This window comes from Lacerta agilis, chromosome 3 (assembly GCF_009819535.1).
Source record: "Lacerta agilis isolate rLacAgi1 chromosome 3, rLacAgi1.pri, whole genome shotgun sequence".
Classification (NCBI taxonomy): domain Eukaryota; kingdom Metazoa; phylum Chordata; class Lepidosauria; order Squamata; family Lacertidae; genus Lacerta; species Lacerta agilis.
This window is the reverse complement of record NC_046314.1, coordinates 19,935,330-19,961,863: the sequence shown is the minus strand read 5'-3', so window position 1 is coordinate 19,961,863 and position 26,534 is coordinate 19,935,330. Positions and strand designations below refer to the sequence as shown.

The 26,534-nt window shown below is 43.6% G+C and overlaps 2 protein-coding genes across 3 annotated transcripts; one reads left to right on the top strand and one right to left on the bottom strand.

Moving 5' to 3' along the window:
- Nucleotides 1-2,565: 2,565 nt before the first annotated feature.
- On the top strand, nucleotides 2,566-10,848 carry TMEM14A (transmembrane protein 14A). 2 transcript variants are annotated; one of them, XM_033142987.1, is made up of 5 exons: nucleotides 2,566-2,667; nucleotides 5,183-5,268; nucleotides 6,542-6,643; nucleotides 7,883-7,970; nucleotides 10,054-10,848. In XM_033142987.1, the coding sequence occupies exons 2-5, from the start codon at nucleotides 5,193-5,195 to the stop codon at nucleotides 10,091-10,093; spliced, it is 306 nt and encodes a 101-aa protein (XP_032998878.1). In that variant the 5' UTR covers nucleotides 2,566-2,667; nucleotides 5,183-5,192; the 3' UTR covers nucleotides 10,094-10,848. The 2 variants fall into 2 exon arrangements, with proteins under 2 accessions (XP_032998878.1, XP_032998879.1); XM_033142988.1 differs by lacking the exon at nucleotides 2,566-2,667 and adding an exon at nucleotides 3,376-3,396.
- Nucleotides 10,849-14,505: 3,657 nt separating this feature from the next.
- LOC117043382 (glutathione S-transferase-like) lies at nucleotides 14,506-25,289 on the bottom strand. The gene is made up of 7 exons (XM_033142986.1): nucleotides 25,201-25,289; nucleotides 21,170-21,333; nucleotides 19,759-19,810; nucleotides 18,323-18,455; nucleotides 17,550-17,691; nucleotides 16,904-17,035; nucleotides 14,506-15,505 (listed from the first exon to the last, which is right to left on the bottom strand). The coding sequence occupies exons 2-7, from the start codon at nucleotides 21,254-21,256 to the stop codon at nucleotides 15,383-15,385; spliced, it is 669 nt and encodes a 222-aa protein (XP_032998877.1). The 5' UTR covers nucleotides 21,257-21,333; nucleotides 25,201-25,289; the 3' UTR covers nucleotides 14,506-15,382.
- Nucleotides 25,290-26,534: the final 1,245 nt, after the last annotated feature.

Genomic DNA, 26,534 nt, shown 5'->3' with positions numbered 1-26,534 from the left:
AAAGCAAAGGCTTATATGGAAAGAAAGTGTTGTGTATTGGATTGCAGGCACAGCACAGTAACAGAGCAGCCAGGAAATAGTTAAGGGAATAGTGATTGCTTTTAATTAGTTTCACCTGGGTTGGCTAGGCTAGCCCAAGTGCCTATATATAGCAGCAGGGCTGGGGTTTGTGTGTGTCTTTTACTTGCTTGCTGCCATGAATAAATATATTACAATATGACCACTCAATATATAACAGAAGGAACACACTTCCTTATCTAATAGTACAATGTGTTTTCAACATAAGAAATATCCTTGTGGTTACAGAACAGCCTGAATGTTCTCAAAACCTTATTTTCCTCATTGAACCTCCCACCCCCTTGCCACATACGCAGCTGTCCTGGATATCCCCACTGTGGAAGGATGTGCGGATCAGGAACTGGCTTCCACGGTCACTTGCGGACACATATCCATGGAAGCCAATCTTACTCGGCTACGGGTGATCGCCAAAGAAGATGGCCAAGAAGCAGCATATAGCCCTCATAACTAGTAGCCTCCATGAATGTGTCTAGCCACATTTAAGCTTGGGGCCATTGTGACAGTGTATTCCTTGGCTTAATGATATACAGTGGTACCTCTGGTTAAGAACTTAATTCGTTCCGGAGGTCCATTCTTAACCTGAAACTGTTTTTAACCTGAGGTACCACTTTAGCTAATGGGGCCTCCCACTGACGCGTGATTTCTGTTCTCGTCCTGAAGTAAAGTTCTTAACCCGAGGTACTACTTCTGGGTTAGCGGAGTCTGTAACCTGAAGCGTTTGTAACCCAAAGCGTTTGTAACCTGAGGTACCACTGTATTGTGTGAAGAATCATTTCCTTTCGCCAGTCCTGAATATCCCACCAGTCAGCTTTATTTGATGATACCAGCTTCTGTTATTGTGAGAGAGGGAGGAAAACTTATCTGCATCCACTTTCTCCCTCCACCAACTTGTATAATTTTATTATACAATTATTCTCTAATCCCTTTAGAGTTATTGGTGGTGGGGGCAATACAAAGAAATGGGGAATATAATTTAAAAATGGACTGCCAAGCAGAAACAAAGAGAAGAGAAGAAAAAGAACAATGTTTTTCTTTGGAAGAAAGATTGAGTGTCCTAGTTATTTTAAAGCACTTGCATCCAAGGCCTGCAAATATACCATATGCTTTATGGTCCAGACTCCAGGGGATAATAATTATTATAGGGGTGCTAGCTTTAATTGGTATGCAGCTTGACGCTGCATGTGTTTATTCATCAGCATTAATCAGCTGATTCATCAGAGAAGGCAAACATGAATCAGCAAGGCTGTGATGGAAGGGAAAACTTGCTTATCTTTGGGAATCTATTTTGCCCGTTTCATGAGCATTTCCATAACTGAGAGAGAGAGAGAGAGAGTGTGTCCTTGCCACTGACCAGATATGGAGATGTGCCGTGGGATTGATATACTGAACTTGTTCAGCAAGGCACAGGTGGTATTGGGGGGGGGGTCATTCCTGCAATACATGCTCCGCTGACGTTAATGCACCCATCAGCTGTGGCCCCCTGCTGGTCAAGTGCTTGCCATAAGCATGGAAGAGATATTGCTGCCCTCCTTTCCCATGCAGAGCCACCAGGAGACGCATCAGCAACGTCAGACACAGCACAGGCACAAACCCACTCCCCTCTCGTGAGGCCATTCACAGGAAGCCTCCTAATGCAGATCCCAATTCTTCATCATCTCGACTGTTCTGTTCCCACAGACATTTTGGCACCTGAAGCAAGCCACAAAATGGCACACACGTACCCCGTCCCCACCAGGGATGAGCAGAGATCTTCACTTGGTCTGTGATAGCTCAGTCAGTAGAGCAGGAGGCTCTTAATCTCAGGGTTGTGGGTTCGAGCCCCATGTTGGGAAAGAGATTATTGCATTGCTTGGAGGCTTGGACTAGATGATCCTTGTGGTCCCTTCCAACTCTACAATTCTGTGACCGAAAACAAGGGGGGGGGGAGGGAGAAAGATCTACATCGGGCTCTCCTGCCACCTGAGCTGGTCGCCTCACCTTGCCTCATGGGTGTGCCAGGCCCAAGAGAGGAGCAGGCGGGCAGCCCCACTGTGACATTAACAGACCCTCCAAATGTCCCTATTTTCCAAGGACCATCCCGGTTTCTGATTTGATCCCAGAATCTCTCATTTTTCCTTAGGCCGTCCCTATTTTCATCGGAGAAATGTTGGTGGATATGCATTAATAGTCAGCACACTGTTTCCAGATATTCTGCCTTTCCATTGATTTCTTTAGAACAACCACCTCTTTTTAGACTTAGCACTTTCGCTTCCTATTTTCACCCACGCGGTGGCACTGTTGCCTTGTCTTGAAACGCTCGGGCCTCAGTAAAAGGAGCAAAAACAAAACAAAACAAAAAAAAAACAACCAGGCAAGAAAACAAAAAAGGGAGTACTAGAAAGGTCGTCGGAAATACGCCCACCCTACCCCACACCCCATCGCAAATCCGCAACTCCGAGGGCCGTCACTGCCTTGCAAACAGGCCCGCGAAGGCACACCCACCCACAAAGCCTTCCTCTCACTCTGGGCGGGCCTGTAGGAGGCGCGCAAGAGAGCGCAAAGATGCGGGTGGAGACGGAGGCGGATCCCGAACGCGCACTGCGAAGCCAGGTAGGTGGGCAGCGGGAGAAAGGAGGCCGCGCGGGGCAGAGGCTTGCTAGGCGCCCCCCAGGAAGATGGGGGCCTGGGAGGGAGAGGGCCAGGTGGCAGCAACAGAAGCAGCAGCAGCAGCCTTTGCATGCCCCGCACCGTGCACCGGACTGACAGGAGGGCGCGTTAGCCAGGGCTTCCTTCCCCTTCTCCGGTGCAATAACCTCGCCTGGCCTATGGCAGCCCGCCGGGCCGCGATTGACAAGCCCGGCCGAGGCCGAGGGCCTTGCAGAAGCCGTCACTTCCTGCTCAGGCAAGGGCTCCTCGGGTGCCTCCCACTCCCTGTTGCTGCTCCGGGTGTCGTTTGCGCGTGAACTCTTGCAGCGCAAAAGGGAGATGCATTGCCTCCGCCACCGGGGATATGCAAAAAGAGCAAATGGAAATTTGCAGGATTTGTGGGTGAAAACCTCGGGGGGGGGGGGGGAGAGAGAGAGAGAGAGAGAGGAGGCCCGGTGCTCTGAGCTGGTGGTAAAACATGGCAGGCGCGCCGCCCGTGTTTTCCAAGCCGTGTCGAAAGTTAAACTTTTGCACGCGCTCAGAAGATCGGCGGAGGTCGCGTTTTGCAAGAGGTGTCACAACATGTTTGGGCAGCTATCTTCCTGCTGCTGCTGCTGCGCAAAACCATCCTGAGTCCAGAGCAGCCTTTCTCAGCCTTGGGTCCGCAGATGGAACAGACTGCCTTGAAACGTGGTGGGTTCTCCATCCAAAAAGGAGGGTTTTTAAGCAGAGGTTGGACGGCATGGGTGTAGCGGGCGGTAGGGGCAGGGAGGGAAACCGCCCCGCTCCCTAAATAAATAAAAAATCTTAACTAACTGACAAATCGCATCGCAGATAGCTCGGTTCTGCCACACACACACCCCCAACGTTATACCTGTAAATCCTGGCTACGCCCATGCTGGATGGCCATCAGTCATGGAAGCTTTAGTTGAGGTTACTTCACCGCAGAGGGTTGGATGAGATGACTCTCGGGTCCCCTCCAGCTCTACAATTCCATGATTCTAGGACTACAACTCTCGTCGCCACTGGTCCTGTTAGCTCTAGGGCTGATGGGAGTTGTAGTCTTACAATCGGATTCTTAAAACAAAATAAAAAATTCTTTCCAGTAGCACCTTAGAGAGCAACTAAGTTTGTTCTTGGTGTGAGCTTTCGTGTGCATGCACACTTCTTCAGATACACTGAAACAGAAGAAATCGGATTCTTGTATCCCAGGGCAAACTGAAAAAGTAAATACTGTAACAGAAACAATGTGGCCCTGGGAAGCAGAGTAAAAAAGTTTCAGAAGTTAAACTGCTACGTAGGAGGTTGATCTCCAGGACCTCCAGATTAGACTTTTGAAGAATGTTGGATGTCTGATGCACAGTCTGGAAAAACTGCAAATTATCCATGATTTGTAGGGCAAGCGGTTTAGGTTTATTGTGCTCTGGCGCCCTGTGCTTTGCCAAAATTTGGTGCCCAATCCCGGCCCCCGCCTTCCTTTGTTTGCCATTGTTGCAGTGTCCCCAGCGGCACCCTCTCAGCTCAGCGCCCCCCAGTGCAAGCAAACCAGTCCTGCCCCCCCCCAAATCCATGTCCACTAAGAGCTAGTTTGCCCCTTAACACCTGCCACACGGAGGCTGCTGTTACCATGTGGTGAGCAGTTTTGAGTACAGTGGCAGGACAGGGCAGACTGCACCATACTGTTGTTGTTGTTGCACCATACTGTTGTTGTTGTTGTTGTTGTTGTTGTTGTAATTTATTTATACCCCGCCCATCTGGCTGGGTTTCCCCTGCTACTCTGGGAAGCTCTCAACAGAATATTAAAAACACAATAAAACATCAGACATTAAAAACTTCCCTAAACAGGGCTGCCTTCAGATGTCTTCTAAAAGTCAGATAGTTGTTTATTTCCTTGACATCTGATGGGAGGGCGTTCCACAGGGCAGGTGCCACTACTGAGAAGGCCCTCTGCCTGGTTCCCTCACTTTTCGCAAGGAGGAAACCGCCAGAAGGCCCTCGGAGCTGGACCTCAGCTGAATGATGGGGGTGGAGACTGGGCCGAGACCATTTAGGGCTTTAAAGGTCAGCACCAACACCTTGAATTGTGCTCAGAAATATATTGGGAGCCAATGTAGGTCTTTCAGGACCATTGTTATATGGTCTCGTCGGCCACTCCCAGTCACCAGTCTAGCTGTAGAGCTCAAAAACTCATTTTGTCTCTGGTATTCCTAATATGGAGACTGGTTTCTTAAGACAGCATGAATGAGAGACAGGAGATTTCTTCTAATCCTCCAGCTTTCAGAACTGACCATGGGTGCGTGTTGGTTTGCTGGGGTGCTTACCTAAGTCACAGAGTCGACCGCCATGTCCAGGAATGTGTTTTCCTTTAATTGTTTAGTGTTCACAAGAACATTGCAACATAACTCTCTTTCTCCCTCTTTCCCCTCTTTCCCTGAGTTTTTCTGTATTCTCACTGGTAACTTGGTTTCCTGCCCTATAGATTTTTCATCATGAGTGTGGACTGGATTGGCTTTGGTTATGCTGCGGTTGTGGCTCTCGGAGGTGCTGTAGGATATATTCGCAAAGGTAAGAATTGGAATTGTAGAATACATACACACAAAAATGGAGGCTTTTCCCACTCCTACTTGGATCACGTTCCTGTGGTGTAGTAAGAATCGTGTGAAACACTTCAGTTTCCCGTTTAGGGAAGTTTTTAATGTTTGATGTTTTATCATGTTTTAATATTCTGTTGGGAGCTGCCCAGATGGGCGGGGTATAAAAATTATTATTATTATTTACTAAGTATTTAGGGCTGGAGGAGAGGGGGTTACCCCACTCAATACCATCATGATACAAAAGTTCATTTGTCTATACTTTTGTTCATTCATCTGTCTATACTTTACCAGAGTGATTGATTTGAGACGAGCCTAGCCATTTAATAATCCTGATTTAGTCTTCAGGTAAGGCCAAAAATCTAGTTAATTAAGATACTGACAGAATTCAACTTTGGCGGGCACCCCACCAGATTTTCAGGTTCTGCTGAACCAGATATGTTTAAGGGAGCAGAACTCAAAATGTATTTAATATGTTGTAATTTAAGAGGTAAGTTTCTGGAATTTTATAAGCCAGAATGCTTGCTTTTCACATTACTATAAAAAGAGACTGAATTAATACGTGAGCGTTCTCTCCTACCAAAAGTGCTCCTTCTTTTAAAGAATTTTTTTTTAAGTGGAAATGGCATGTGTTTGAATTTATTTTGTATATTTATTTTCTCTCTCACATACATACATACATACATAGCACTTTTGCAGAAAACTGGTTTCAAGACTGAAATCCATAAAGCCTGTCAGATTTCAACTAGATCAGATTAAAATCTTACATCTGGTCTGGTCAGATTATTTGATTGGTTGGTTGATCTTAAATCTTGGAACAGTTGTAGAAAGGAGTAGAGGGAATCTTAAAACGCAGTATACATTTTTAAATAAATGTATTTTAAGTTTACCAGAAATTGACCATCATATTTTAAAAACAGTTACAGGTAGGTAGCCGTGTTGGGTCTGCCATAGTCTAAACAAAATAAAAAATAAAAAAAATATTTCCAGTAGCACCTTAGAGACCAACTAAGTTTGTTCTTGGTATGAGCTTTCGTGTGCATGAAGAAGTCTGAAGAAGTGTGCATGTACACGAAAGTTCATACCAAGAACAAACTTAGTTGCTCTCTAAGGTGCTACTGGAAGGAATTTTTTTATTTTTTATTTTAAAAAGGCATTGTAGAACCATTTCTTTTTCTTTTTCAGTTTTCTGCATATTTCCTTCCCCCCCCCTCTAAACTTGATCTATTGTGATACCATTGTTACAGGCAGTAAAATCTCCTTGGTGGCTGGCCTGTTCTTCGGCTTGATGGCTGCTTATGGAGCATATTGGGTCACTCACGACCCCAGAGATATAAAGATATCGTTGTGTAAGTATCCCCCTTTCTGGAAAAGGAAGTGCACGGCAAGTTTAACAGGAAATCGAATTATTGCTTTGAATGTAATCATCCTAAAGCAAATGATCATAAACTGAACACAGATAGCTATAAAACGGGAAGTGCCTTCGCAACAGCTGCAGGTATTGACTCAAAACAGGCAGTCAACTCCAGTTTTAACTGCTTCATTTGGCTCCAGGGGGCATTTGGACTTCCAGTGAGGAAATGCAACAGGCTGAGGTGAAAGCAGCTCCCCTGTTCTCTTTAATGTTAGGAAATGTTTCACATTTGGCAGCACTGATCGATGGAGCAGCTCTTCCATGTGCAGAGCTATAATCTATTTACATAGCACCAGGGTGGATTTGATTTAAATCAAATCAATTTAAATCACGATTTAAATCACTAGTCAGTAAGACTTGATTTAAATCATTTTTTTTACAGAAAGGCTCGTTCTTGCTGGTATAATCTTAATATTTACAACCAGATGAAGATTTCATTTTCGGAATAATTAATTTTTAGAGTAGTTTTTACAGTCATATCAAAAATTACTGATTTGGTTATACATAGACAGATAATTATGAAATGATTGTGAGGTTTGATAAGTTAACTGTTTATATTTATATTACAACTTTTCTGCTGTACTTTGTTGGAAGGAGAAAAACAATCATTTCCTTAACAACAATTTAAACAATCTATTTAACTAAAACAATAACATTACAGCATATGTATCCATGTTTGTTAACTGATGTGGTTAAACAATTAAAAAAAAACACCTTAGACTGAGTTTTAGCACACATGGAAAACTTAAAACAAATCCTTATTTCCTGATGGATAGCCTTTGGACTATAATGTAACTGAAATAGACAACTATCTTTAGAAACATTTTTTCCCTCCAAAAGCATTTTATTTTAAAAATCCAATTTAAATTTAAAAAATCTAATTTATATTAAAAAATCTGATTATTATTTTTTAAAAAAACATTGACTTTTATCCACCCTGCATAGCACTCATCTGAGCCATGCAGAGCTGTGCATCGTGAGAACAGAGCAGCCTTCACCAGTCTGGAACCCTCAAGGTCTTTGGGACCACAATTCCCATCATCCTTGGCCACTGAGCACGCTCTGTTGTTGTTACATCTTGTTGTTGAAAACCACCCTGGAAGCATGGTTGAAAGGCAGCATTTAAAAACCCATAGGATTAATAATAAACTAATGCTTGTATATATGTTTACAGTCACAGCTTTCCTCCTGACCGTTGTAATGGGAGTGAGGTTTAAGAGGACCAAGAAGCTAATGCCAGCTGGAATCATAGCAGGCCTAAGGTAAATATATATATATAGAGAGAGAGAGTCCCCCTTCTTTACTCAGCTGCAGCCCAGTCAGCACTTACCTGAGAGAGTAAGCATCCTTGAACACTGGGGGACTTACTCCAGAGTAAGTAAGCATAGGATTGTATTGCATACAACCAGGGCCAGCGTGTCCATTTAAGCGAACTAGGCAATTGCCTAGGGCGCCAAAATGGAGGGGGCGCTGGCCAGGCTTGGGCGGGGTGGGAGAGCAACAGCTCTCCGCTACAGTGGAGAAACTGCTGCTTGCCTCTCCACCACCCACCCACCCCCCCCGGCTCCCGCTAAAGCAGGCTTTGGCGGGGGCGGGCGGGTGGCGGGACGGGCGAGCAGCAGCTCTCCGCTACAGCGGAGAAACTTCTGCTTGCCTCCACCCCCACCTCCCGCTAAAGCAGGCTTTGGCGGGGGGCGGGGGACGCCAGAAGGTGGTTCGCCTAGGGCCCAAGAAGCCCTAGCACTGGTCCTGCACACAAGTTTAAACTATGGTTGGAGAGCTGCTGGTTGCGAATCTGTCTCTTCATTATAGAACTAGTTTTTAGGTGACAAAGTCGTGGCGGTTGCATCCAGACTGTCCTTTGCACAAGCAGAAAGGGTCCATCTGTGAGGTCTTGGCAGAAACTCTTGCCGGAAGGAAGAACAGGAGGCAATTTGGGTTGTTCCCAACTTTTCCTCCCCAAGCACTTTTCCTTCCACACTGTTCCCTTCAGAGCTGGCTTCAGGGAGCAGCAGGATATTGGGGAAAGTTTGCCTGTTGCTGCAGCAGGAGCAGTGGAAAGGATGCTGGTTGCAAACCACAGCATTTCATAGTTTTCTGAGACCAAATTCTGTGTGTTCCGTGATTTTGCAGCTACACTGAGGTACATGATTTTATAAACAAACAAGTTTCTTGTGTTTTAAGAGTAGGAAGCTAGGATTGAGAGTACATCAACAGTAGGTTGAGGGAGTGCTCTTTCATATGTGGTCAAAGAGTATTGGGAAATAATCCATAATGAATTGGGGGAAAAGGTTAAAAGACCTTTTCCAAAAAAAGACACCATAATCCTTTTTGTTGGGGATAATACAGATGGAAATTCCCAGGTGTCAAAAAAGATTATTTATGCAGGCCACTACTGCGGCCCATGTTTTGTTAGCCCCAAAATGGAAAACGAACGAGGTCTCAACTAAAGAAGAATGGCAACTTAAACTGGTGGAATGTGCGCAGCTTGCGGACCTAACACATAGAATAAGAGAACAAGAAGAACATATGTTTCAAGAAGATTGGAAAATGTTTATTGAATATTTGGAGGGAAATTGTGTGCATTCAAAAACGCTGGCAGCATTAAGATAAATTCAACAGTGCAAATAAGTTTTGATGGATGCAATAACGGAATAATGAATTTTTTAGTTTATGTAAAATATGCAGGGATTTAGGATATGCAAAATGAACCATGGAAAAAGAAGAACAGAAGTCTTTGATCTTTTAAGGTTGTTTAAATGAGTACAGTGGTACCCCGGGTTGCATATGTAATTGGTTCCGGGTTACAGTTCGTGACCCGAAAAGTACGCAACCCGAACAAGCGCGCGAAAAACCCAGAAGTAGTGGTTTGCGCCGTGCAAACACATTGTGCATGCGCGAACTGTGCAGAATGCTTCTGCGCATCTGCACACTGCGCGCACTCCGGGTTGCGCTTCCGGGTTACCGGAGTTCATAACCCGAAAAGTACGTAACCCGAGGCATGACTGTATTCTAAATTGTAAAACAGAAAACTATATATATATAAAAGAGAATACATCATCAGTGCCTGGTAAAACTGGGGAGAGGGGTAGAGGGTAGTTTTGGCCAGCCTCTCTTTGCTTCTCTCTATGATTTGAAGAATAACTAAATGCACACATTTGCATAGTTTGTGCAGGTCCCAGAATTCAACTTTTCTGAGCAGGGACTTTGGGTTACCTTGTTGTAGGGTTTTGTTTTTTAAAAAAAAGATTAGAGTACACATAGTCCTAGATATGGAAATGTATCTTTCATGTCTCAACTGGCAGCATGCTTTCTAATTTCACTCTCTCTGTCTTTTAAACATAGCCTTCTGATGATCTTGAAGCTTGTTCTTCACCTGGTATGAGAGACCAAAGCAGCAAGAAACAGCATTTGTATAATTTTACATGAACAAGCAACAATTCCTTTGAATTTTTCAATGTATATGTAGGAAGATAAAGCACTTTGGGGGGGGGGTTAATGACTATTGCGCAAAAGGCAGTGTTACTTTTTTGTGGATTTGGGGCTACATTCTTTAAGTTGCATTCGTGTTTTCTCTAAGTAGCATTTTCTTAGGCTGTGGTCCTACACCCCTGGGAGCTATTGACCTCAATGGCATTTATTTCTGATTAGAAATGTATGCGATTGTTTGTAATTTTTGTTGACATCTATGTTCTTGTTTAGACAAGTGATTGACTTGTCCTTTAATGACGATCCTAGTTACTATTATTTTTTGTGGAGCAATGAGGTTTCATTGATGCCTTACTCTTTAACAGTAAGAAGTACACCATCAGAAATAATGGGAACCGCAAGACCATTGAAACTCAGACTCCTGCTCTGTGGCATATGCTTTGAAATTCAGCTGCAGCCCTGAATGACAATTTTGCAGGCATGGGATATTTACAAAACACGATACAGAGCATTGCAAACATGCATACATAACAATTTTCATCATACGGATCTTACTATGTTGTTCTGAAGCTCCTGATTAATAGACATATCTGATGCATATAGAACTAAAAACATTTTTTATTGCCGAAACACAGGAAAGCTTTGTTTCCGTCCAGAAATCCAGAAGATGGAAACTGCCAAAACTGAAATAAAGAAGTTTAATATATTGAAGGCATGTTCTCTTGTGTTACTGCTGACCTTGAAAAACTTCTTGAATTCTTAGGATGATGACCTCATCAGAAGAGAGCTTTTGTGATGTTACTACTAGTTAAAGGTAAAAAAGGTTAAGTCCAGTCAAAGGCGACTATGGTGTTGCGACGCTCATCTCGCTCTCAGGACGAGGGAGCCGGCGTTTGTCCACAGACAGCTTTCCGGGTCACGTGGCCACCATGACTAAACCACTTCTGGCGCAATGGGATACTGACGGAAACCAGAACGCACAGCGATACCTATTTATCTACTCGCACTGGTGTGCTTTCGAACTGCTAGGTTGGCAGGAGCTGGGACAGAGCAACTGGAGTTCACCCCATTGCGCGGATTCGAACCGCTGACCTTCTGATCAGCAAGCCCAAGAGGCTCAGTGGTTTAGACCACAGCACCACCCGCGTTACTACTAGGCTTGGCGTGCCTTATGTTATGTGTCCTTCAAATGTTGTATTGTCACCACTCGGGAGTTTTAAGGTGAACTTTGGAAGAGTTCAGAATCAGGCCAAAGTCCTAACAAGTTCATCATCCTGTTATCACAGCGATCAGCCAGATGCCTATTCGAACCCCACAAACAGGAACTGAGTGCAAGCACTCCACTTACTTGCGATTCCCAGGTCTGGCATACAGTTTGCCCTAAGTACCATGTATACATTTCACATATTTCATTTAATTTTTAAAAAAATTAGTACCAGGTCCATGGCACACTGGAAGCGAAAGTTAACCCATTCCCTCTGCTGAGTCCTGATGAAAACCCACTGCTGCCTCCCAAAAGATGCTTCCTGCATGAACGGCATGTGGGGGGGGCATCTTTGTTCAGCATGGGATGAAGCCTTAACTTCCTTCTCCCTGTGTGTCATGAGCACACAGCATTGCTCTGCTGCAACTGCTGACCTCGGAGCAAAAGGGAGACATATGATTCTTTCCAACACTGTCCAGTGTTGCAGCTAAACTTCTGCTTCAGGGTGAAACTTAATTCTGTACTCCAAAGAGCTATGCTCCATAACCTGAAAGGAATTGTACTATTTTCATTCTCTCCCCACCACACCATTCCAACCTTTCACCCAGTCAGACACTTGGTTACATAAGTGCCAGGTTGCTAGGCTGATCATTTGGTGCTCCCCTGCAAAATGTCCCCCAGTGTCCCTTTAACATTCCTGTGAACCTTTGCCCAGACTGCCAGAGCAGGCCTCTGAAACCAAATGCAACCATTTTGTAGCATCCAAACACAAAATGGCGGTGCACATTAATTTCTTCACTCTACTTGGTCAGAAGCCCATTGTGTTCAATGGGACTTGCTCCTGATAAGTATAGGAAGGCTGCCTGAGGAGGCCCTGTCATGGAAATGCTATTTACCCCTCATATTCAGTATGTCGGCGTGACAATTTACAGTGGCACAATGATACACAGAGGTATTTATAGTGGTCACCAGACATGAGCATTGCCTGTTTCTGTCTGTAGGTCTCCCCCCCCCCCGTGTGTGTGTGTGTGTGTGTAAGTGCCCTCAGATTAAACTCCAGAATCAATAAACAGCAGTAAGACAGTCCTTTCTGCATTTGTTCAACAGCTTAATTTTAAACCAGCTACTAAACTGCTGAGTTGTACTCATTGTATCTCCAAGGCCAGAAAAGTTGATAATTAATTCATGCAGTGAGTTTTGTAACATTTTTTTTTTTAAAAAGACAACGAACTAACTGGATAGGGTCAGCCACTAAAGTCTGGCAGAGCACCCAGCACTTTTTTTCACTTTGCATAACAGACAGAACTTCAGCAGCTACAGTTTTCCATTAGCTTCATAGCGAGGGGAAGCTTCATCTGCTGAGTTTTGCAGCTGTTGAAGGCCACACATTTATAAACGTAAGCAGGCGTATTCCATGCATACTGAATGCACACAAGGCGGGGAGCATGCCCACGGAACATGTCAGTGCTGCTCACGTGGTCCTATTAAGCCATGTGCCAAACTTCCATTAGGAAGATGTATGGCTCTAAATCGGGTGGAGAGCCTGTGGCCTTCCACATGGCAGACTCCAAATACTATCAACCCCCATCCAGCTTAGCCAATGAACAGAGATGAGGGGCGTTGGAATCTGACAACTTCTGGAGGGCCATTGGCACAGAAATCACACACCAATACTTTTATTTCTTGTATTTATAAAGTGTGCAACCTACTCAAACATTCCAAGCCGACAGTATTATTGTAGGCCATGTGTAAAGTTGCCAACTCTGACTGAGGTAATTCCAGGATAGAGTTTTCAAACTGAGATTGAATTTCAGCGTGTTTTCATTACCCATCTAAATGCTGGTTAGAATTCACAGAATTCTTTCACCCCTTTAAACAGTAAAACCTGGGGAGCTACCAAGTTAAAGAAGCAGCATAAATTGGAACCTCCTAATGCTCTGGGTAAGTTGGGGAAAGGATAAACACAGGTTAAATGCAAGCCCAGTCCTGTGTGATGACACAAGGATGACAAATTAAGAAGACTGAGAAGTGGGATTCTCTAGTAGTCTAAAGCAAGTATGTTCCATTACAGGGATTAATATAGTACTTCTCTGAAATGATCAGAGCAGTAATAATTTGCTTTGTGAATATTCCAGTTCTCATACTGTATCATCTATTTGGCTGGAGGATGAAAAAACAAACCCAAGGAGTGGCTCAGTGACTGCTTACCCTGGTATAATACTGTTGTTTTAAACAGATTGGTTCCTTGTTAAGTGCCCATGGCAACTTTGGAAAACAAATAAATGTGGGACAAAAAGAAAACACAACCCTTTACAATATTCTACTTCGAAGGCAAATCTACAGATTAAAACTTTTAAAGGCGTGGGAGACGTGAAACTTTTGCATCACAAGTGCAACACTCGTCCTCAGGCCCTTTTTGCAAAGAGGTGAGTGGTGGTCATGTACTCATTGCTGAGAATGGTCCTCTGTTTTGGGGGTGGAGAACCTGTGGCTCTCTGTACATCAGCTCCCAACATCTCTGACCATCAGCCATGTGGGCTAGGTGTGATGGGAGTTACAACTCAACAACATCCAGAGGGCCACAAGAGCTCCATCCCTGTTGTATTCAAGGGACTGACCAGTTCAAGCCCTTCAAATATAAAGAACCTTAAGAAAGGAGAGCAGGGATCTTGGAGATGCCCGTCAGAAGCTAGCACATGGGCAATGTTTCTCATTTGGCAGCTGCCCCTTCTTATACTGAGCTCAACTCCCCTGCAAGCACCAGACTCCCCTGCAGAGCTCTGTATTCTCATCATTTCTGACCAGTGGCCAAATTGACTCTGCTGGCCGTGACTTGCAGGTTCCCTTTGAACTGTGGGTGGAAGGGAGAGGAACACAGCTTTTCTATTCCAGTGTGGACTTTGACTCCTCAGCTGAACTGGGCAGCTTCCAAAGCACTTTGCACTTGAGATAGGCCGTTTTCTAAAATGCCAAATTGGAGTCTGAACCAAAATCTGTGATCAGCACATACCGAAGCATGTAAGATCATGAAAAGTAGGGAGGAAAACCATTTGGGTTGGGATCTAAGCATGCTTACGTGAGATGAGTAGGATTTCCTCCTAAAATCCATGTTTCACAGAGAGGTACATGCTAGCAAACAGTAGTAATAAATGCAGCTCAACAGAAAAAGAAAGAAATGCATTTTAATTGTTAAGGCAATTATCCTTGGTAATGATTGAGTTACTACATAGTAACAAATTCAGTGCCTGAATATATTTGTGTCGCAGGTCAAGGAAGTCAAAGGATAATTTAGTAACATAGTAATAATCACTAACAGTGCATATGACTGCCTTGGACATGATTCCTACATTTCTCCTGCTGCTGCTCATCTGAAGACATTCTAAGTGGCACATAACCAATTGTTTGTTGACCCTGGCAGTGTTTTCCAACAATGGACAAAATTTTAATTTAAACATTTTATCCAGTTTCTTTGGTATATGAATGCATAAAAATTGAAAGGCCTCTGAGTAATTTGCATAAATCTAACTGGATCTTGCGGTTGATATTTTAGAACACCACAACTGATTTCTCAAAATTAGCACATAGCCCTCAGGTTCATGCAAAATGTTGCGATTCAATTTTAAGGCCTTGTTTGGATCTATCTGGGTTCTCAAGCATCAAAATCATAGATTCCCCACGTTTAGCACAAATCCCAATTAATGTAAATGAACTACCTTTGCCACCAGCAAGTTCCATCTCTGAGCTAATACTGAAAGAACATACTTTTAGTCTGGATTGAGCAGCATGGAGGGTCTATATAACCACATCATTTACTCATCCCAAACTGGTTTGGGCATTATTATTACCTATGATTATGCCATGTTTCTGAAAGCATGCCCCCTGACCAGAATGGATTTAAAAGTTGAGTAAGATGTGGGAGTAACTTTTCACAGAATTTGTAATAAAATCTCAAGGTGGTTGACAAAAAGTTAGCGAAGGTATATGTGGAGAAGCAGTATAAATCAAGAAAAATAAGGCCACTGTTTGCAGTGATTGAAGTGCTCAGAAGTTGAAAATCTTCCTGATCTGTGCAGCATACTTTTCATTAAATGGGGGCTTCCTCTGGCTGCCAGGCTGCAAGAATTTCTTAATTGTGGGGATGTTGCTTACTCTTGTCTTGAAGGCCTAGATGAAAAAAACAAGAATCTCCTCTAAGAATAAGGGAAAACTTCCCAACATAGATGGGCTTACATTTGAGAAAAAGTCTAGTCCAACACCATCCATCAGCTTCAAATGTTTGCTTTCCTCTTCCCTCCCCATTCCATTTTCCTTTTGAATCATTGTGAACTTTGGGCAGGGGTTTTGAAAATGTTAAATGTTTTCACATGCATGATTATTGTTTTTTCTGAAATGGATTGATTGTCAAATTCTGAGTGGCTGAAATAAAGTTTTAAGTGCTATTATGACATGGGAATTTTGAAAAGCAACCAATCTGCTTAATAATAAGCAGGGGCATATTTTTACAAGCATTGTAAAGGTAAAGGTAAAGGGACCCCTGATCATTATGTCCAGTCGCGGATGACTCTGGGGTTATGGTGCTCATCTCGCTTTACTGGCCGAGGGAGCCGGCGTACAACTTCCGAGTCATGTGGCCAGAAGAAGAGTTTGGATTTGATATCCTGCTTTTCACTACCCGAAGGAGTCTCAAAGCGGCTAACATTCTCCTTTCCCTTCCTCCCCCACAACAAACACTCTGTGAGATGAGTGAGGCTGAGAGACTTCAGAGAAGTGTGACTAGCCCAAGGTCACCCAGCAGCTGCATGTGGAGGAGCAGGGAATCGAACCCGGTTCCCCAGATTACGAGTCTACCGCTCTTAACCACTACACCACACTGGCCAGCATGACTAAGCCACTTCTGGCAAACCAGAGCAGCGCACGGAAACGGCGTTTACCTTCCTGCCGGAGCAGTACCTATTTATCAACTTGCACTTTGATGCGCTTTTGAACTGCTAGGTTGGCAGCGGAAGGGACCGAGCAATGGGAGTTCACCCCGTCACAGGCATTCGAACCACCGACCTTCTGATCGGCAAGCCCTAGGCTCAGTGGTTTAATGCACAGCACCACCCGTGTCCCTTGTATGGTAAAAGTATTCAGAGATAATTATACACATGAGTCTAAATCAGTGGAATAGTGCGTCTATGGAAAAAGATCTGTGGTCCCATGGTGTTCAATCCACATGTGAAATCTGTGGAGATGCCTGCTCCACAGAACTTCCAGATGCCTGGCATAAGACCATAGCTGTCAACTTTTCCTTTTTCTTGCAAGGAATCCTATTCGGAATAAGGGAATTTCCCTTAAAAAAAGGGAAAAGTTGACAGCTATGCATAAGACATATTCCCCAGATGCCACTTGGACTTGCTCTCATATACCACCATAATCACCATCATATAGATTATGACATGCTAGGTGTGGCACAGTCCTATGGCTGAAGTATTTCCAATTGCTGTATTTGCACTCTGAATACACACAGTCTTACAGTTTACGTTCCATCTCATTTCTCAGAACATGTCCTAGTTCACTCACTTGCAGCAGAGGAAATGCAGAAAGAACATCAGGCTTCATCTCTTCGACCATCAGAATAGCTTCAAGCAGATGGACATCTGCCCAGCTGAACTTCCCACCAACAAGGAAATCTTGTCCGTGATCTTTTAAAACCTGTGGCGTACGAAGAAATATAAGTCAGTGTTGAGGGTATGTAGACCCCTGGCTCGTACTAGGCTACAGAGGCTCGTTGTGGATTATTCCTGCTTCTTCTGTGTTTCAGACATGTAAGGCTGAGAGGCAGGCAGAGACTGTCCCATGAGAGTAGCCACTTGGCTTTTTCGTTCAAATATACATTTTACACACCTGCATGTATCCCACTGCATAACACCGAAAGGCCCTCATTCCTGTGATCCTCTGCTCAGTAGCATTGGAACTTGAGATCGGGGGTGGGAAACCACATATTTGCTGGACTCCAACTCCCATCAGCCCTAGCCAGCATGGCCAATGGTCAGGAATTAGGAGAGTTGTAGTACAAAAAGAAATGTTGGTAGACTTGTAGGTTTACTATTCCACATTTAAGTGCTGCTGCAGAATTTTGCTACTGCTATGGATGGTTCTCCCCATATTACCTTCAGCAGTCAAGATCTAGCTGCACATTCTATGTTGCTACCTGACAATCCCTTACCTTTTCATAAACTGGGAAGTATCTGGTTGTGGCCCTCTCAAACATTAGGCTGATCTGCTTTTCTTTGTTCTCAGGGGGCTGGAAAGGGAGTGTCATTATCATCCCCATCAGATCAGTTGTTCCTTCCACGTACATGTCAATCCTGAAAGAAGCCATTAGCACAGTTACTTTCATTTTTTTTGTTTTATTTCTTCTTGTTGTTGCTATCAATCAAAGTACAAGAAAATCAAAATATAATTACAGCATATTATACATACCAAAAATTAGAAATACATTAACGATATAACGTATACAGTAAAAAAATAGAAACAGATTCAACAATGCTGTTTATCCAAACAGAAAAATATATATAATTACTTAAGTGACTTTCACCATTCCTAAAAGGATATGCAGGTGAAAAATCATGACCAGCTCTAATACATTTCAGCAGCCATATGGAAGGACATTTATTTGTGCAACCAGTCAATTGCAAGCCAGCATGCATGATGGGGTCTTCCACACATGTATGGAAGGTTAGCAGGCATGATGTGTTTGGCATTATCATGTTATTGGACAGTTTTCCTCCCCAAGTAGCTATAGCCTAAATTTCCTTGTAAGAGTCACATTGTGACATAGATAGCTCTAGCTCTAGGAATACAGAGATGCAAAAGCAGGAAGATAGCTGGATGTTTGCAGTTCAGTGCATACATTCCATATTTTCAGCTTCTGGCAAGAGCTGGCTTTCTATTCAAAAAATAAACCTATAGTGAATTCTGTGATGTGTTCATAAGTACAGTGCTCTCTCTTTCAGGTCCTTCCCGTAGAGGTTGTGCTTTGCTGCGATGTAGTTGAGAATAGCTCGCGTCTGCACCATCTTCATCCCATCCATTTCCACCATGGGCACCTGCTGGAACAGGAGCTGTCCATCTGTAAAGGAGGAAAAAAATGGGGATGAATGATTCAGTTCTCACAAACTTAAATAGTTTAAACTACTGCTTCAGCCTGCCTTCTTTGAAAGTTAAAACTGAAGTATTGCGGTCTCTAATAAGGATCACATCTCAGTAGAGCAGCTTTTAAAAAGGAAAATGTGGCTCCCCATTGGTTTGCATGATTCAAACAGAGATGTGAAAAGACGTCATTCTCCATTCCAGCCTGTATTCAGTCCATGCACTGTTTCTATTCATCATTCATCGCTCTGTCCATTGTAATGATTTTTTTAAATCAAAACTTTTCAAGATACAATACAATAGAAAACAAACTTATAATGAAAGAGGAAGCAAAAGGAAAACAAACACAGAAAGAGGAAAGAAAGAAAGAAAGAAAGAAAGAAAGAAAGAAAGAAAGAAAGAAAGAAAGAAAGAGAAAAAATACAATCTCACACAAAAGTGGGTGGACCCTCCAAGCTCTCACCTGGGAGAGCCTCCTTTCCCTGCCTCTCACACAGGATCATTCATCAGCAATCCATTGCTTTCCCACTGTGATAAAATTATGTAACTTACAGAATTCGTTACATAGCTTACATTGGTGTTATGTTAACGGTTACACCATCCCATCCATTTCGGTGCAACGTAAACTCAACACAAATGGGTTGTTTGTAAGTACCTTCAAACTGTTTTCAATGTTGTGTTTTAATACTGCAACCCCCTCTTTGGGGCCTTAGGGTGAAGAACAGGCAGGAAAGATAGATAGATGATAGATAGATAGATAGATAGATAGATAGATAGATAGATAGATAGATGGATGTTCGGCATTTGCGCCCATCATACAATACAAAACAGAACAAACAAACAAGAATCAAATAAAACAACGGCACCGTACAAGCTGCAAATAAGATAACACAACTCACAAGGACCAATAGGCAGGAAAGAAATAAACAATAAATTATGTATCGTTTGCAAACAGAAAGAAGCAACAGTCATATTAAATGGATTGATTTCCATTCTGGACATGGGCAAATACACCAAGCTGGCAATTTCTGCTCCCACTTCCATTTCTGTTGAAATTCTATGACATCCCCAAATCCAAATTCCTTTGTGTTTTTCCTGTGCAAGCGAAAACCAAACACGAAATCTTTTTTTACCCATGAATACAACAGTATTTGGAGACTCTGATGTGGACCCCAACATAAAGTGGCTTCTTAGGTTTTCATTTAAAGAATCAATGGGGGCTCCCCATTGATTCTTTAAATATATCAGTCCCATGTAGAGAATACCTTCACCCATAGACTTACTCTTCCGTAATTTTTCCAAGTCTTCATTTGTTTCGATAAATTGTTCTTCAAACTGAAACAGAATAGAACAAACAGAATCATGTTTGTTTTTCATGTCGTAATTATCTTGAGAGAAATAGATGCTTGTTATTTTCCTTGACTTTAAAAGCACCTGGAGTTTGGGGGACTGTTTTGAAAACCTGCAAAATGCAATACAGCCTTTAAATTCCCCCCCCCCCATGCTGTACCCTCGTATTGATTCATATTACAAAAAGGATGGCTGGGATGAAAAGGGCGCCTTTGTCTTGGTAGAAATCATCTGCTTGGTCTGTACATAATACAGAGTTTCTTTGCTATGTTTGTTTTCAGAGTGCCGCACCATTCATACGATTCTATTCCTTGAAATGACTTCAAAAGACAAACCGTCCAACCCACTGAAATGAGATCGTGTTGAAGTTTCTGAAGCATTCCCAGAGACACATTTGTCTTGGCCTTCCCTCTGTAGCTGGGGAGTGTGATCCCCCCTCTCTTATATATAGCATTTTCTATGATGTCAAAAGTAAATTTATATATATTCTAAAACACACCCACAGGCTCTCTGCTTTGCATGCATTTCTCTGAATTATATGGCTGATTAGATGACCTATATTCACTTGACAGGGAGTACAGCCCACCAAACCCAGTGGGATTCCCATCTAAGTCAACATGTATAGGATTGTGCTGTATGATTGAAAACAAACAACTGTCCCTTGAATTGGCAGTCAGATAGTTTTATTACTTGGGGTAGAGATTTTCCTATGCAGCTAGGGTTGCCATACGGCTGGGGAAACCTGGACATGTCCTCTTTCAGCGGGCCGACATGCCCATCCAGGCAGATTTTTACATTTTACAGGAAATGTCCAAGTTTTGTTCTCTGCATGCTGTGGGCACTGCCAGCCTGAGCTGGGGAAAGAGGCGCATGGGTATGGAGGCAGCCCCGGCTCTGGCTGGCAGTGGCTCGAGCTGTCCTCTTTTTGCTCTTCAAGATATGGCAACCCTAGATTAACATCAGTCTTGTGGCATCTTAAAGCTGCCCAGAGCGGCTGGGGAAACCCAGTCAGATGAGCGGCATATAAACAACAACAACTACTACTACTACAACTAATAATAATAATAATAATAATAATAATAATAATTTTAGTATGGCATAATTTTTCATGGACTACAGTCCACTTCACCAGATGCTTAAAACATTCTCCTGAGTTGCAGCAGGAGTGTATGTATTTGTGTATGTGTATGCAGACAGACAAATGTACAGAGAGAATTGTGTTCCTAGCACAACATACTGCACATATATTCAGCTGTGTGCGCAAAAGAGGCCATTCATCTTAACTACTGCTAGTTCATTCATCCAGCGTTGCCTCCCCCCTTTTATTTTTATGGTCACACAAACCTCCACTCCAGCTGCCGCAAGGAGCCAGCGTATAGATTCCATCTTCCCTCTCCCTCGAACGTAGTGCAACTTGGGTTTCCCAGCCATCTTTTCAGCCTTCTACTTTGTCAAGTACTGCACAACTGGGTAAACGGCTTCGCAGCAGAACAATGTTGAGGACTGTCCTAAAATGGAGGATACAGAAAACTGGGGATCAGAAACAGACAGAACATTGGAAGTGTTGGGATACAACTCCGCTTGTATTGGAGACTGGTGGGTCTGCACAGAGAGAAAGAAGATAGAGAGGAAACCTTGAGGCTTCCTAGATTGTCCTTTAACATGTGATGACCTTTCCTCAGGCGCTAGACTGATGCACTCACTCTTGCTGACCTCATTTCCTACGGCTTCCTCTTCACTCTTATTTTGAGAGAGGAGACATTGTTATGTTTCTCTTGCTGAGAACAAAGAGCAGGCATGGCACTCTTTCCCTCTCTCCCCTTTAGTTAGCTAGAACTAGGATCTTTTCTATCAAGCATGTATTTCCCTTAATAGACTTGCCTTTCCTAAACTCAGAGCCTCCATGTGCTTGCATCAAGGCTAAGGCATGCTACTCAGCTTTTAATGATGATGCACTTAAACTCCATTTCCCATCATTCAGCAGGTAGACTGCTCTGACTTTGTGCTGGGTGACAGTTTTATCCATTGAATTTCCACCTCTCATAGTTGTTAAAGGCACAAAGCATACAGTTATCTGCCTTTCATGCCTTGGAAATAGAATGGGGATGTATGACTAAGAAGATCTGAGCAGCTTAAAACTGAGCTGCTGAACAACCACACATAGAATCATAGAATCTTAGAATTGGAAGGGACCACTAGGACCATCTAGTCCAACCCCTTGAAATGCAGGAATCTTTTGCCCAACATGGGTCTCAAACCCACAATCCTGAGATTAAGAGCCTCATGCTCTACCGACTGAGCTATCCCAGACCCTGTCTGCTTCTCTGCAGTTTCTTTGTTGATTTTGGATCTTTCTCTCAGATCAGAAACACAGAGTGAACTATGCCACCAACCCAAGTTCTTGTAGCTGCTCCCTCTCTGTCCCTCTTCCAGCTTTGGATTGGCTAGGGAGTGGGGCAGAATTGATCTCAGAGGCTTTCAGTTGATGATGAACCGCCCTGAGACCTCCGGGTATAGGGCGGTAAATAAATGCAATAAAGAAATAATGATGGTGATGATGATGATGATGATCTGTTAAATACAATCTGGATTTTACTATGTTGCAACATGACCTTGCAATTAAGTTAACCATTTACCCTAAGTATGGGTTTATGCACCCTGAACCATTTGATGGTAATAGCTGTTGCAACCAGAGCTGCCGACTTTTGAACTGAACACAAAAAGAGTTCTGCTGGATCTGGCCAATGGCCAGCATCTTGTTCTACAGTGGCTAGCCAGATGTCTATGAGAAGCTTGCAACTGAAAAAACCAGTACTCTCCCATCGTATTGTTTCCAGTAACTGGTATTCAGAAACTGGCTGCCTATGACAGTGGAGGTATTGAACTATTGCCTCTGTGTGGCCTGACCTTGGAGTGTCTCTTGACCTTGACCTTGCCTGAATTACTATCTGGGTGTCCAGTACCTGGACTGATTTGTGGCCTTATTATGGACCCTTTCCAGCTGGGAGACCTTGCCTGGAACTCTCCCAATCTTCAGCTTCATTGAATGTCCTCAAGTTCTAGCATTATGAGGGTGTGTGTGTGTGTGTGACTCTCCTCTATCCACTTTCTCTACACCGTGCATAATTTTATATACACATCCATTTGCTCCTGTAGCTGTGCCTTTAATGGTCATGTGATATCCTACAATAGTACTACTCTCCTCTGCCTTGGTCAGTTCTGTATCCTGGAGTCCTGTGTCCAGTTATGGACACCACAGTTTAAGAAGGTTATTGACAAGCTGCAACGTGTGCAGAGGAGGGTGGGCAAGTTGATACAGGATCTAGAAAGGAAGCCTTATGAGCAGGCATAGGCAAACTCGGCCCTCCAGATGTTTTGGGACTACAACTCCCATCACCCCTAGCTAACAGGACCAGTGGTCAGGGATGATGGGAGTTGTAGTCCCAAAACATCTGGAGGGCCGAGTTTGCCTATGCCTGCTTATGAGGAACAGTTGAGAGAGCTGGGTATGTTTAGCCTGGAAAAGAGAAGACTGGGATCCCTTCAAATATCTGAAGGGCTGCCACATGGAAGATGGAGCAAAATGGGCCCAAGGCCCTACAAACTAGGGATTGTCATTTGATATAGTGTGCCTGTTCCTTCAGCTTTCATTCAATCTTGAACCCCTCCCGGTTCACGGCAGTTTCAGCATTTTGTTGTTCTTGCAGTTTGCTGTGCAGCAGGGCTTGTAATCCATTTAGAAATGTTTGAGCCAACTTATGTAACAAGGAGGTGTCCACTTACAAAATCAGCTGGGTTCTGCAACCTGACTTCTCTGACTCATATCAGATGTGTATATATACTGCATGGGTTACAATGTGAATATGCAGAACACTGTCTTCATACATTCCCCTTTCGTTTCCCTGTAACCTGCTGGCTGAATGTGTTCAGTGTGTTTGGTCCTTCGTGTTTTCTGCTTTGGGTTCAAAGGACCACTTGCCATTCTTGTTGGAAGCGATCTAGACACCTCAGTTTTTTTACAGCTAGCCGGTGGGGGGGCAGTTGCCCCACTTTTGTGGTCCCAACAGCCCCTCTGGACAGCAATAATGTGGTAGCACTGGGGAAACCTTGCAGAACAAACTCAAGCTGAATAAACCCAACATGAATGCACTATTATTGTGTCAGAACATGCTGCAGAATACAGCCACAAAAAGCCACCACCAGTCTGGAGGAGGCTCTTGTCTCCCAGGTCCTAGTCCAACACTTCAATCGCTACACCACACTGAAAGGTGTTTGTAAGAGAGGATTTAAAAAAATAAAAAAAAGGGAGGGAACACATTCTTTCCCCACAGATTTGTAGTTTGGACAGAACTATCCGTTTGGTAATATATACAGTATGTGTTAATTGAAAACTGTGCTCGTCCTAATTTGAGAAGAAATAAGAATTTTAAACAGCAAATAGAACTTCTGAAACAATTGGTTTCCTTAAGGGTCATGGAAGGAAAGTTTCCCTTCCTCCTCATAGCAGCCATCTGAGACTCCCCAAAAGGCTTCCAGTAAAAAGACATCCCTAACCGCTTCCCCTCTCTCTTGGCATATTACTATTGTCAGCTTGTTCTTGTACCGTAGCAGTTGGTAAATTGTTCCAATGAATTCTCTGCGAAGCCCGCCTCACTTTCTTCCCTCTTTCATATCACAAAACCCCAGAATAGTGGACCTTGTTTACTTTACGATCCCCCGCTCCTCTTTCCCCCCTCTCTGCTCCTCCCGACACCCTTTACAGCTCGGGAAAAGAAACTGGTGATCCAACGTCTAAGTTTGCAGTTATTTCCCAGCCACGATATATCTGCTATCAAAGCTGCCTATCCAATTTGCTTACTCAGCTAGTTTTAATTCTGCTCACATTTGCTTTCACCATTTTAGATTCTACTTCTCGACTCTCTAAAATCCCGCTTCCCCTTCTCCTTCCCCAGCACAGCAAGCAAGCAACATGCAAACTTTGGCAGATGTCAAGTTTATTTTAAAAACAGCTGAACTACTGGCCCCGTTTCCCCTCCCCTCCAGCCCTCGTTTATATGGTAGGAAAGCAGCGTCTGATGCTGAACTGTTACTTCCAAGCTTCTTGTTTTGACTTCCCAGTTCCACCCACTCGACTGTAGTTCCTGCATTCTGCTTTCCTTTCCTTTCCCTCCACACCGTCCTGCTTTCTAAAAGAAAAAGAAGGGGGGGGAGCCTTTGTTCTCCTTTGCTCATCTCTACTGCAGCTAATATCTGCTAAAGTGGATTTTTTAAAAAAAATGCAAATCTGTCACCTTTGCTGCACTTCTCCCTGATTTAAATTGCTTCCACATAGCTGAGTGCAGAAAGCAAAGCACTTCACATTTTCCAGTACTAACCTCCAAACCTGAACCCGCTTCCAGGGTCTAGGCAAAGAAACAGAGCTTCAAAAGGCTTTTCCCCCTTTTTTTGTTTGGTTTTGGTTTTGTTCCACCTTCTCCTGTGAAAAGTCACAACTGCTGCTGCACAGATCGAATCAGCTTTGCCGGAGTTGCCTACAACTTTCTGACACTTGTGTCTCTCTCACCCACCCTTGCAGAGGGGGAGGAGGAAATCTCTGCAGCGTCAGGACTCAGCTGTACAGTAGTCCTATAAAATTCCTGAAGCGTGGCTCCGCTCTGGACAGAGAATATTCTGGACACTACTTTATTGTGGACAGAGCTCACTTCATCAGACACATTCTATGTTTATCCTCGTGTGTGTTAGTGTGTGTGTGTGTAAAAAAGATAAAAATGGAAAATTGAAATGCTCATACCCGGTGCTATTTTTGTAGAAAAACAGGTGCCAGAGCTCACCATAAACTTCCCCTCATGTTCTCTTAGAAGGACAGTGGCACCTACCTGAGAGAGTTCTAGCAAGTTCTGGCTGTGGACAAAAGCCCTGTTCATATGCTGATAAGTTGTAAAATGCCTCACCGCTCCCCTCTTCCAGCACCCATTCCCATATTCCTATTGAATTTGTAATAAATGGTTTAGTGGGTGAGAAAACCTGGCTGACAAGACTTGTTTTGCAAGGTAGTCATTTGATTGGATTGGAAAATAAAAATATTGCCCAGAGAAGAAGGGAAGGGGAGAAGAAATACCTTATACTTATATTCAAGCCTTTTTGTTTTGAAGATGCTTACTGGTATGGAGCAGTGGCCATCTTTTGCTGCCCGTGGCAGCCATTTTGTGCTGGCACCCACGGCACTTTTGTCAATATACGAGTACTGACACCTCTCTTTCTTTCTTTTTCAACCAAAAGGTTATGATACTACGATCCTACTACGTATAGCCCCACTGAATCCAGTAAAGCAATCTTGTTTTTTTTTTTAAAGACTCCTTTCATTCCTCACTTAAAACAGACAGTATTGATCCCACCAGCAGGAAGAGAGGAGCAGAAGCCGGGACAACTGTAAAGCAGGTAAATATTTTGCCGCCATTTCTCTGCTTTGCTCCCTTCTGAAGGGAGAGGAGAGATGTTGGAGCATCCATGAAGGACCCTGGATCCACACACTGCTGATTTGCTGTAGCTGGCCTGATGACAGACTTCTGAGCCAGGTTAAAGCGAGGGAATTGTTGGGTTGAAGGGGATTGCTTTTGGATGGTGGGATCTGATTTCCCATTTGCCTGGGGCAATGAGCAATTGCATGTGGACCAGATAATGCACATGCACTACCACCACTGAACAACAG